This window comes from Atta colombica, unplaced genomic scaffold (assembly GCF_001594045.1).
Source record: "Atta colombica isolate Treedump-2 unplaced genomic scaffold, Acol1.0 scaffold112, whole genome shotgun sequence".
NCBI classification, from domain to species: Eukaryota; Metazoa; Arthropoda; class Insecta; order Hymenoptera; family Formicidae; genus Atta; species Atta colombica.
Genome location: NW_017259198.1, coordinates 1,101,404 through 1,115,043, shown reverse-complemented (window position 1 = coordinate 1,115,043; position 13,640 = coordinate 1,101,404). Strand labels below are relative to the sequence as shown.

Here is a 13,640-nt window from a genome sequence, read left to right as displayed (position 1 = left end):
GCACATCCTGCGAGCTTTAGGATACTATTTCATTTTACGTTTTTGTCATACGATAAATGTGTGTAGGACAGAAAAGTCCTCGAATCTCTCTGTCTTATAGTCAATCAACAGGCACGAAAAAAATGTTTTTTTGTAATTTGTACGATAAAAATGCATAAATGAAATAGCGGCCTTATTCATCTCGACGGAAACGGATTTTATTGCATGCGAATAGTGGATCTTGTCGGAACAACATCGAAACACGATCAGTGAATATAACTGGAAATTTATCGAAATTTTCGTGTCTCACTATCGTCAAGGATTTCTGTCGCGCGCCGTGTACTTCCGCCAGCTTACGAGTCAGCCGGCTATTGTTTCTACCCTCCGTAAGCCGTGCCTCTTACCTAAAGGGTTGAAACTGCCTTTACTAACGCCAGTGGTAGTCGACTCCGCAAAACTCGAAAATATGAAAATATGAAAAAATATTTTTTTCTCATATTACTCTTGTTCGCAGTGAAAAGGATTTATTTGATAAATTGTGATCTGCAAGAGTCATCTATATCATATAGAAATTGAATATGGATACATCATACATAAATATTCACTTGACTTAAATTATTCTTGAATTATTTGCTAAGAAAATGCAATTTCGAAAGAAAATTGCACGGCATCAAAGGGAACATAATTTTACGCACGATCACGTCCGAGATTTCGAAGTCACTTATAATTTTTTAAATGGAGTCCATTTTTGTTTGAAACGTCTTTCTAACAAGTGGTTAAAATTAAAGAAGAAATTAAAATCGTTAACTTGGAAATTATACGACACATTACTTTGTATGTCATTTTAGACTTAGTTTGCGATTAATTTACGATGCCTAGATTTTAAATTTTATCAACACAGTCATGCCTTATGCTATAATATATTTGAAATATAAATGCTTCACGGAAGTATTTCTCATCGTGATTATCGTAGTAAATCGTAGCGTTAAGAAAAGCGATTTTTCGTGTAAACGTTCGAACGAACTCAGCTAGGATGTTTAGAGCAGAGCAAAAGATGATGAAGGAGGAGAGGGCGGCGATGGCAATACAACAATATGATTATACGGCGAGCTGCACCGGTTTTCTGCAGCAGCTGCCGTCGTTTTGGGGGATCTCGACCGGGAACCGACGGTCGTTCTGTCGAAGTACCGGTAGGAAAGGGCAGAAGGAGGGATGGGCAAGGAGAACAGGCGGGAGGCCTGTAAAAGGCCCCTCTGCCCTCGCCATAGGGCCCGGCGCACACAATATGTTCGGGCAAGAAGAAGCGAGTGTGTTGAAAACGCCGAGTGAGAGGAAAAGGAACGTGACGGGGGAAAAAGGGCCCTTTCTCCCTCTTCTTCCATCGACGCTGAACGCGTTGCAGAAACTCGAAAGACGAGCCGCACGAAAAATGCCCTACTACCTGGTTCCCTCGAGCGTTTCGTTCTCTACGTGAGGAGCAAAACTGGCTCTCTTTTCAGGTTTCTTTAGAGAAGAGTGCAAGAGAAAGAGAGAGAGAAAGAGCCTTAGATGGAGGTCATGGTCCTTCCTCCTTGCCCTTGCTTCTCCGCTCGTATAACCCTCTTTATCGTTCAGGGTAAAGCCCTCTCGCTTCTCTTCACCGTCCTGTCGACCCGTCGGATTTTCCACGATGCAGGGGTTCAGTTTCTACGCAAAAGGGAGCTTTATCTGTTCCCTTTGTGTTCGAAGGAGTCATCGATTCGAGCATGTTAGAGAGGGTAGACGAAAGTAAGTGACTACACGTCAGACTACACGAAGCTAGAAGACGATTCGTTTTTCATGTAAACGAAAGCCTTTCGGTTCTCCTCGCGTTTTTCGAACTGCAGGAAGTTGCGAGCGCAGATGGATACTGTGTTGCATCATTGCATTATAAACGGAATTTTTAAATAATCGTTTGTGTGACACTGAATATTTTTTCGTTTATTGGATTGCTTAATTCCTCACGTCAGACTATTGTTATAAATATATATGATTCTATTGCTATAAATAAAATGGATAAAACCAGTTTTAATATATAATCTCAAAACAAGATAGTGACATTTTAATTCAAGCTCTGCATCGGTTACCGATTATTTTATATTGTTCGGATTTAAAAAAATACAAATATTGGAAATACATATTAACTTTTTAAATGTTAAATACACACAGTATCATAAATTCTATTTCAAGTTTTATATATAGTTTTATATATTATTCGTTGTTTTATCGTTGACTGTACATCATGGCATGATTTATTACGTAGAGAAAGTTATTTTAGACATATTACTCACGCGCATGCGATTTTACTTTTGCAAATTTTTTCAAGAAAAATTTCGCGCGACTTAAAGCTTTCATGATATTGCGTAAGATAGAAACTTTGCTTTTGTAAAATCGTCTATCTTTCGATTAGACAAAAGAAATATATTTTATTATTACGCTGTAATTCTATAAAAAATGTACGTTGAAAAAATTGATTTAATGCTTAAAGTTAATTAATTATATATATATAAATCGCTTATTAATTATCGTATATTTAGTCTCTAAGCTAATTAATGTAATTCTACGTTGCGGTAATTGCTTTTTAAGTTCTGCTTGGCGTCTAAGTAGCAGCAATATCTCTTTTTTGTGTAAGAATTTCGCATCCATTTCACTCAATTATAATTCCCCTTTCACTGAAGCCAACGAGCAGCATTTTATAAATCATCGAAATAAAGTTCTTCACGAGAAAAGTGAATAGCGCTTCTTTTAGCGTTGTTACAATTGCTCTATACATACTGACATATACGTATCAAAACATGTACATCATTATAGTGTACACGTTAAGACGCATGTCGGATTAGTTGCAGGCTTAAAACCTAATTGTCACGAAACTCGCACACATATATGCATCGAGTTTGCAACGGTTCTTTCACCCCTCATAGGGGTGAGAATTGTATCTTTTCAGAACTTCTAAGCTGCACGCGTGCGGCCCCCTTAATTGGACGCGGGTGAATTAGAGTTACAGTAACGCGACACACAAATTAATCCTCCCGTAACAAATACACTACTCTGAGAGCACAATGTAGACCAAGCATCATTAAAACGAATGAGAATGTCGTTTATACTGATTTTAAAGAGACTTTAACGCATTACATAATATATATAATAATGCGTTATTCCATTCAAAACATCCAATACTGGAAATTAAACATATTAATAATTAATGAGATTAAAAAAAAATAAAAGCCAATACAGATATAAGTGTGCAAAAATAATTAATTATTCTTCATATACATCAATTGATAGCTAAACGTTTCGATCACTTTTTTAGTCTTCCTCAGTATACAAGAAAGATAAAAAAAATGATCGAAATCATTTACTTATCAGTTAATGTACATGAAATTTAAAAAAACTATTATTTTGGTGTTATATATACTTATATCTGCATTCGCTCATTATGGCTTTTATTTTTTTTCTCTAATTTTTTATTAAATTCTGAGCCTTAATTCATTTTATTTTAATGAAATTTGTTCAATTAAGTTACTAAAAATTTTCTCATTATTTTTTCTCAAAGTATAACAAATAACAAAATACAAATATCATTTTTTATAAAATGAGACATTCTGTTATATCTATTTTATACAAGAAATGAAAGAAAGTAAAATCGTTCTCATACAGTATTTAAATCTGGAATACTCTCTTTGAAGTATAGAGATGAAAATACATAATATCGATTTCAGTCAAAATATTTTGTTCTCTTTAAAACTCTTCTACTAACTTTTCTACTACTACATAAATGCTTCATGTGAAGTGATAACATTTTAAACTTATAAAATTAAACATTAATTTGTTTTTAACGAAGAATAAGAGCTTTAGATTAATCCTTTTGGTAAATTAACCATGACTAAAATTTCTAAAATTATGCAAAATTTTATTATAAAAATATTTTTTAAATAAAATAAAATTTTACTATTTCTCTTTAAATTCTCAATATATACCGTATCTGTATCATTAAGTTTCTATATAAATTTTTTTCTAAATTTTAATTTTACTCTTATTGAAGAATTTATGCTTAAAACAATCGATTCGTTAATTAAAATCAAATTTATATCTTTTTCTTTCCTTTTAATATGGGCTTTTTCTGTTTTCAGAATAGGGAGTATTCCGAGTCTAAATGCTGCACGGCTTGTGGCGTTATTAACGTTGACCGAGGTATCAAAGAACGTGTCAAGATTGAGCAAGTCGTTGTTCCGTCCGGCGGTGATCTCGCCAAAATTTGGAGGATGCTGATGCCGGGTGCCGCGGGTCTCGGTGTGGGCGCAGTTGGCGCTGTGGGTGCTGTAGGTACTGTGAGTGCCCCAGCGCCTGACGAATTGGTGCAAGGATTGGGGGCCCTTGCTGGTACTACACCACAGCAAAAGGACACTACATGGACAAAGCTGTTTGTCGGTGGCTTGCCCTATCACACTACCGATAAGAGTCTCAGGGAACATTTCAACGTTTATGGAGATATCGAGGAGGCGGTTGTCATTACGGACAGACAGACTGGCAAAAGTAGGGGTTATGGTTTCGTAAGTATTTATATATTAATATATTTTCGTATATTCGATTTAATGTGATATTCGATATAAATCGAAATCATATAAATTTGATTTCCATTTCGCATTAACTATTGTTTCCCGAATTAAAAGCAAAAAGTGACTATTAACCAATCGATACGATATTAACTATTATATTCAAGCAGGTTGATTATGATAATTTTATACGAAATCATAAATGTTTAATCTATTTTTACATATGCACATAAACTTAGCTTTTCCGCTTTAGATAATACCTTTTCGCATCAACGTCGTATAAATTCTCGTATCTATTTCTTTATAGCGCGAGTATATGTTGATAATATAGAAATAAATTTCATTGGACCTTCTTAACATTGTTTCTGGACAAACTAATGCTGAGAAAAAAATGCTATGGCATTTTTTATTTTTATGGTCATTTTTTAATTTATTAATTTAATTGATTTAAAAAATTCGAATTTATTAAATAAATGTGTAACAAAATATTAAATCTATATAATTTAATATTTAATTTATTTAAATATATATAACTAATTAAGAAAATATTTTGTTTTTATAAATTTATTAAAAAATATTTTATCGACAATAAGCTTCTTAAGTATTCAAAATATTTTCTATGGAACTCAATAGATTTTTTTTTCTAATAAGAAAGTGGTGAAAAAATCTTTTTATAATTTCTTGAAAAGAATTTTTGATGCATGAATATATTTTTGTTAGAGCTTTGGAACATAATATCGTTATTATCGTGGCAATGCTTTCAACCTATCAAAAAGATGATATTTATTTCCATGTTTTAAATTAGAATAAATATGATAAAAGATCCTAAAATCCAGGTCTCTTTTATTGCAATTCATCTCTTCATTTACGAAACTTAATGTTATATAATACTTTGCTACCTGCTGCTTTCCCGTATTTCTAACTAATCTTTATCTCCAATGTTCATTTCTCTAATTTAGATTAACTTTACTTGGTTTTATTTTTTTTCTGATTCTAAGAAAAAACGTTGTAGTTCTTAGAATCAGAAAAAAATAAAAAATCAAACTAAATAAAAGACATAAAGTTAAATCGAAATTAAAGTTAATCTACATTGGCAGAAATGAACGTAGAGGGAAATTTGAAATTCCGTATATTAAGTGAGAATAAAAACAATAGTCAAACAAAATTTTGCTTTTCAAAATGCTGAATAGAAAATAAAAGTTTTATTTAGTAATGATATCATTTGAATATAATATGATTTGTAGAATACGTAGGAAATACATATTCAGGTATCGATATTTTCGATTAATCGAAGAATAAATATAATCTATACGTAGGTAATTATGGGAGACAGACCGGCGGCGGAAAGGGCATGCAAAGATCCCAACCCCATTATTGATGGTCGCAAAGCAAACGTCAATTTAGCCATTCTCGGAGCTAAACCCAGAGGTAACTTGCAAACGAGTAAGTATATTTTATTTACAAGACTGGTAGCATTTGCCAATTGAATTTTAGTATTTTTGATATTTGTGTATTACAGTCACGAGTTTTACTCTATTGATACATTGCCAGATATCTAAAACTTTGTTCGTAGTAATAATAATACGTGACGTGCATTTTGGACATGTAGGAAGAAGAATTCTGTTGCATCATTTAATAATTATCGGTAATTATAGATTCATGTATAACATAAGTCAAAGCAGATATTTAATCAATGTGATTTATTTTCAATGTATATTCAATGTTAATTGTGATAAATATAGATTGTGTAATATTTAAAATGGTTTGGCATGCTTCGAAGTTTTATCTAATAGATAATCTTGAGACAACAATTTTATGTACAAGTAAACTATATAACTATGAAACAAAAAGAACGAATGACGAGCCAAATAGTGAAGTGTCCCCTGAATCACTCTTTCGAACTCTCTTGGTGGCTTTGAGCCAGCATGGTTTGGCGCTTCGAGACCTGAGTCTAAATTTGCGTTAACCCGAGTGCCGATCTTGTCTGGCTTTCTTTTTTTCTGATACAAGAATTATCTCTAGTTTAACGCTGAGTGAGAAACTCGTTTTAAAGTCAAGTTTTAGCTGCACATTATTACATTTGCAATGCACATTATTACATTTGCAATTACTTTCAATACTGCAAATTACTTTCTACATTTATTTTTATATTTTTCATTCCATTTTTAGAATTTCAATATAGCTGAAGGAATTTTGGTTCTTTCACGAAAAGACTTAAATTTCTGATACACTTAGATAAAAATTCTGATCATTATTACTTAATAAAAACAAGAACAAAGAATAGCTGTTTTTAATTTTTTATAGATGAAAATTTTCCAAATTTTCCAATTATTTTTAAAATTTAGATATTCTATACATCTTCTGTTTTAATTTTTTTTTTTTTTTTACGTAATTCAATGAACTGATATATACAATTCTAAAACGGGAAGAGATGAAACTTTATCAATTATATTGAATTTCTAAAAATACATCAACAGCTGCAGAAAAGTTATACTGTGTTAATAACAAGGAAGAACGGAACATTCTTGATAGGTCATCGTGATATATTCGATTGCATGGCCATTTCAAGTTTATTACATGCACTCTCAGATAGCAAGCATGCCATTGAACTATCAGTACGTATCAGTACGTAGGTTCGTGCGCATGTTTTACGTATACTTATGTGTTTGCTTTTATACATATTTATTTGTACTGACGGCGGCGCAATAATATAGTACACAACAATTATTAAATAATTATTAATAGAAGTTTTCAATTATAGAAAATAATGAAAATTAGAAAAAAATATACAAATGTCTGCGAACTGATTTTGAGTTTTTATTTTAATTGGACGATTTGTTCAGTCATCAGCACAAAGAACATAGATTTCTAGTTCATAATAAATCATGCGAATTTACGTTTGGTCGATTGTTCCTCTAATCTAAGATATCACACTCGCTATTTTTGTAATAATAATTTCATACTATATATATTGATCCAACAAGACTAAAGGAACATTAGTTCTATATTGATTATATCAATGAATGAAACATGACTTTACTGAAAGATATGACACAGATTTCTAACTAAAAATATGAATTATTTTTACTATTCTTTCCATGAACTTTGTGTGAAATAAAATTCTAGAACATTGCTATGAATTATGCTTAAATGTAATATCAATAAAAACAATTTTTTATATTTTGTTTCAAAATCTAATGGCTAAAAAAATAGAGGATGCTCTTCAAATCATTATACATTTTTAATTGATAAATTCTCTAATTAATTTTGATTAGCTTTTAAAAAGAATGTTGAGATATATCTCTATAAAATTGAATATAATAAAATCTCTATGAAATTGATAATTATTACATCATTTTATTATCTATTTCCACTTAATATTTCTATTTAATAAATAGCAAAGTTATATTATTTTAAGAAAAATTTCGCGTTTCAAACAAGATACAAAAAAGGAATTGTTAAATATTTGATTTGTGATATACAAGAGAATATTTAAAAATATTAAGTATTTCAAGTACATTAATAAAGAAGTCTAAAATTAATAATAACTGAGATTCACCATATATGCTTGTGATTCTAGCATTCCCGTTCACTGCAGGCATCCGGGCTGGCTACCCAGCAGTACTTCCCGGACAATACGGGTGAGTTTACATTTATGTGCTTTGTCGAGGAATATTAAGAACATATATGTCGTATAACTGTAGCTAGATCAAAATAGCCTAAGCCAGGAAAAATCCTCGTGATTGTTCATAGTCGATGGCTATCAAATTTATTCGCTGCAAGTCAATGAAATTCATTTTCGCGCGTAATTTTTCGCTTTCCCGAGCGCTCGTTCAGTTATCAAATAGACAAGCCAAATTACAAACAATTGATCATTTTCGCAGCCATTATTTAAATTTGCTAATCGCTATCTCGTAAATGAAAAATAAAACGGAGCATTGTTTTATGTTTTTAAGATGGGAATAGTTTTTGAAATCCATTCTTGCAGCGAGCACACGAATTATTTAATTTTACGCAAGAATTTCTCGGGAATATCGGAGATGGGACGGCAATTAATAGTCGGTAATGCAACGTTTAAGAGCCAAGAAGGCACTCGCTTAACGGAATCGCATGGTCGACTAATTTTACGAGCTTTTTTTTTAAAGACACCATATATATGACGTTTCAGCATCCTGACGCGCGCGCGTAAGGAGACGGGCAGAGAGTTCTCTTTCCGAGATCCTTGAGACGGCCAAGGGCCATTCTAAGGACCCCATATTAACGCGAAAGAGAGACAAAGACAAAGAAAGAGAAAGAGAAAAAAGGGCAAACGTATTAGCGATCGGTGAAAGAGAGAGAAAAAGAGAGAAAGAGAGAGAGAGAGAGAGAAAGAGAGAAAAAGGGAATGAGAGAGAGCGGCACACGCACACGTATCAAAAATCTACACGTATGAGTACCTACGAATTTCTTTCCATGAAGTACATAGTGAAGATCTTCCGGGGATCGGCCTGTTCTTCTTCTCCTAACGTACTTTTTTGATTGTGTTTTTTTTTCTTGTTTCTTTCTTAGTGAAATTGACGTGAAGTGATGATAATGATTGCGGTTGCTGAGAGATTTGCGATTGTTTGTTATTTTTGGTGTTAGTTTTTTTTAATATTATATCTTTACACTCTTTACACTCTTTTTCTTAATAAGCATAATATTAATAATGATAATCGTAGCAATAATAATCGCAGTACCTCTTCGATTCGACATTACTGCTCGTTTAAAATAAAATCGAAATGTTCTAGTCTGTTATTTAGACTGATGGGCGAATTTTATCATCATTGTAAACAGAAAAAAAATACAAGGGATAACGCTACTATCAGCCTAAAAAATATTCTCAGAATATATCGGGGGTCTAAAATAATTCAAGAAATCATTTTAAAGTCTTTAAAAGTTTTGAGACATCGAGAGAAATTGCTATAGAAATTTTCTGTAATAAATTTTTCTCTTTTATTCGTTGGTGCATTAGAAAAAATAAATTTAAAAATAAAAAAAACAACGATATTATGTTCAATTTATATTGAACAGTACATTGATTAGTAAAAATAAAAATAATAAAATCTAACTTTCGGCGTAACTTTCTCGGTGAATTAATGTTTTTTTATCATTGAAATTAATAAGTTCGCAATTAGAAATTAACGAGAACGTTATTATTCGTTTATTCTTATCGATAAGCGGTTCTTTTCTTGTGCAATCTTTTAAATATAATTTTTTTTCTTCACTTTAGTACTTTTATTTTCGTAATAATGTTTTTTAACAATTCGTTTTTTTATTTTTATGCTCATGTGTATATTATTATATTCCGTTTATTATACAATATGATTATTCTCTTGGTTTGCCTATGGTGGCGGGAATATTAAATGAAGCGAGGGTAAAGCATCTTCCAATTTTAGATGCGAATTTTCGCAATGTTTCCTTTCGCGTTGAGTCATTTGTTTTTTAGTCGAAACGAACGAGGTATTATAAAACACTTTAACGAATCTTTGTAGCTAAACTTGATTCCTATAAACGTATTTCATCAATCCGGCTGCATTGTTTCCTTTTTAGAATTAAAGAACCATGACATAAAATATGAATGTGAATGGCATAAAGAGCCGTATAAATTATAAAATAGAAGGTTTCTTCGTTAAATTAACGCAAGCCAAGGAAGAAGCGTATCTGATCCGCCAACGAACCGTCCAGCCATTGCTTATAAATATTTAGTCTTTCGGCGTACATAGACCATGCAGACTTCTCGTGCCTCGTTCGCTCGCTTAAAACGCTTTTCGTGAAGAACGCGAGAACGAGAAATGGATAAATGAAAACCGAGTGCAAACCGAGAGCCGAAGGATGAAGAGACGTTAGAATTCGGTTGAATAAAGAGAAATGCAGCCGCGATTTTACGAAGATTCTATGAGATTCTCTTCTTCTGGGCTCTCCGCCGGAAATCGACCGGCACCGAAACACGAACGGCGTTTTAATTTTTGATCGCGCAACGATCGATCCTATCGCGGTTCACCTCGTTTGGCCCGGCAGATTCTTCAATGCCGCACGAAAAATTCATTGAAATGTGGAGAACGTAAAAAATATACTCGATTGTAATAACAATTGATATAATCTCTCAAAGAAATTAACAACTCGCTGTCCCTTCATTAATTCTACTTGTGATATAAAAGAACAAAAATTAAATTGGGCAATATTATGTCGCGATGTATGATCGAAAAATTTGCACATACTCGAAATAGACGAGAAGATCGATTCAGCGAAATTATTTTTGTTAAGCTAACACATCAATTTAAAGCTCGGGATAGAGACGACGCGAGATAGATATATTCCTCCTTGGAATGCGATAAGGTGGTTCAAAGTGTCTTTCACGAAATATATGGATGCCCATCGAAACTGTATAGGATTCGCTAACCACTATAATATTAATAACCTTGTGTGTGTGGTGAAGGCTTACACTACACTTGGTGTCGCTATTGGTGTTGTATTTTTTGGTGTTGTACGTGGGTGGTTTTTGGACTTTCAAATAACACGGTTATATATAAATATATTTATAGCTTTATGTCGAATGAGCGAAATAGAATATGGCGCCGAAAATATTTTTTTTTTATTCCGTGTTAATTATCGGATATTTATCGTTTATATCAATGATAAGAACGTCACTATGACAACAATAACTCCCTAAAATTATCAATTTTTTATTTTCGCAATTACAAGAAAAAGTGAATATTTGGAAAGCAAAAATGCTTGTAATTTGACTCCTTATTGTTACTTTCGCGATAATTTTTTTCACGGAGTAATCTGAAACTCCCTTTTTTTATCACCTCTTAATGAAAGATCGCGGACGGGTCTTGACTTTCCTCATCTCGCGAAGAAACGTGCAAACGCAATCACATGAAAGAAACGTGAATATATAGAAGCGTCAGAGATTCGAAGGGGGTTCATTTTTTGTACGATTCAGTGAAGTCCCATGCAAAGGCCAATTGACTCTCACGTAGTAGAAATTACAGATTCGAATTATTAAATTCTCTAACAAAGTCAATTAGTCTCATTTCATTTAAAAGCATCGCATTTATAACGTAAAAGAATTAAAATTGCATAAATGCGATAATATATAATATATTACATAAAATAAAAATTATATTTTTAGACGTTAGACGGATTTAAAATAGCTCTTTATCATTATGAAATTATCTTTATTGACGAAATCTTATTGACGTCACGTTTGCGTGCAATAATAAATACAATGCAACGCAACTCTGTGGTTCGCTAACAATGGCGAAATTTTTCGTCACGGGAGAACATTTGCGAACTGTATCGCCCGAAAATTCGCATTTAGCACGTCGACACGCGTTATTGGCAAAAACGTCGTTGTTGGCGTCACGCATAGGCGTAGCTGCATGGTTCGCTTCGCGTCGCGCGTCCTCAAATTAGCGAAATGTAGGTGGAAACGTGAAATTCAACACCAGTCCGGACGTGGTAGACGTCAGAGACGGTTCCATCCAACGGTGCTGGTAAATTTGTGTCGTAAGCGAACGCCGACGCCGACGACGACGACGACAACGACGACGAAGAGCGACGACGCCAAACGTCTCAACCGGCCATCTTGCAGCCGTGCTGGCGACGGTCCAGTCTTTATTTAGCACCACCTGTCCCTCATGTCAGCTTCTCTTTAACTGTAAGCTGCCATCGCTCGAAGACCCTATCGAGAGGATTCTAACGCGATTTAAGACATCCTTACGAAGACGATATAGCGTCGAGCTGGATTAAAAAATCTACGCTTATTTATGCTCCCGCACATTCACTTCCGCTCGCGCTGCTATCCATTCGTTACACATAAACCGAAAATCAAGTCTGAATTAAGAGAGGTGACTCAACTCTTTGGCTGAGATAAAATGCTTCCTACTTCGATTTTTCTTTTTCGCGAAAATATCGAATAATTTTAAATTTTGGTCAAAACTTTCTTTTTAAAATTGATTAATAATTATCTCTTGAAAAAAAAAAAACGCTATTTGAGATATACGGTTGCATTTATCGACTGTTATGCTACTTCTCTCTAATTTGACCTACATACATTCAACGATATCTATACATCAAAGCAAAAAAATGAAATGCTTCACATGTCACCGTGTTGCTAGCCACATAACTTTTATGATATACAATGCTGTCTTAGGAAAAAGTGTACTTTTTCTGACTCATTCGTAAAAGCATTGACTCACGTTCTTTGAAACAGTCAATTCTAACGTCGCAGTACCACTTCGGTATTTCATTTCCGTCTCACGCGTCGTTGGCGGGAATAAGATCTACGTTCATTTCTTTCGGAAAGATGAAACGGTACAGGGTGTTAAAGGTCCATTTCTATTTTCATTACCGGCTCCTATCCACCTGTCGTCGTCGCTCTTCTGACGCAAACCGTAACATCGCACTACAAGACAGCAACGAACGTTCTGTATCGCATTTACATAAATACATTGAGGCCGCATTTAAACTTGCATCTCGAATTTTAGAATGGCGCGATTCCGGATCATCTCTCGAAATTTTAGAGCTGTCACTTCGAAATAGATATAAATTATATTTTCGAATGACGCGGTTAAGAAATAAATTTTCTTCGTCCACTGATGTCTGATATTTGTCGTCTCTATCTCGCTATGTACGAATAACACAATAAAAATACATAGTATATTTTCATCGAATTTAACTTCGCACGCAGTTTAACTTCGAAGAATCTGTCCGATTCATTTGGCTATTTAATTCGCATATTTAACGTGCACTTTTCTATTTTGAAAAAAATTAATAATTGGTTTATAATATTAGCAGTAACATAAACCTTACAATTATCGCGTACTACTTTATCAGTCGTGCGTGTAATTCTAAATCGAACGATTTCCTGTGTTTCATCAAGTAGAATAAAGAATCTTCCTTCTTTGCGAGCATGTGTATCTCATTTCTTAATTCGTACGTATACCGAATCGTATTTTTGGCGGATCTACCGACGCGTTACCGAGAACAATTAAGTCGTCGTGGCACCACCCTTTCGCAGTCACCATTGGTCCGGTCTGCTTTCCAAGGATTGGCAGATCATCC

General features: G+C 33.5%; 1 protein-coding gene across 3 annotated transcripts in view; it reads left to right on the top strand.

Annotated features, from left to right (window-relative positions):
• Positions 1-13,640, top strand: part of LOC108694083 (RNA-binding protein 24-like) — a 31,205-nt gene that overhangs the window by 5,576 nt on the left and 11,989 nt on the right. For all 3 annotated transcript variants that reach the window (XM_018203375.1, XM_018203373.1, XM_018203374.1), the window contains exons 2-4: positions 4,128-4,547; positions 5,867-5,993; positions 8,131-8,191. In XM_018203375.1, coding sequence (XP_018058864.1) covers positions 4,260-4,547; positions 5,867-5,993; positions 8,131-8,191 — 476 coding nt within the window. In that variant the 5' untranslated portion in view covers positions 4,128-4,259. The remainder of the gene's footprint in view (positions 1-4,127; positions 4,548-5,866; positions 5,994-8,130; positions 8,192-13,640) is intronic.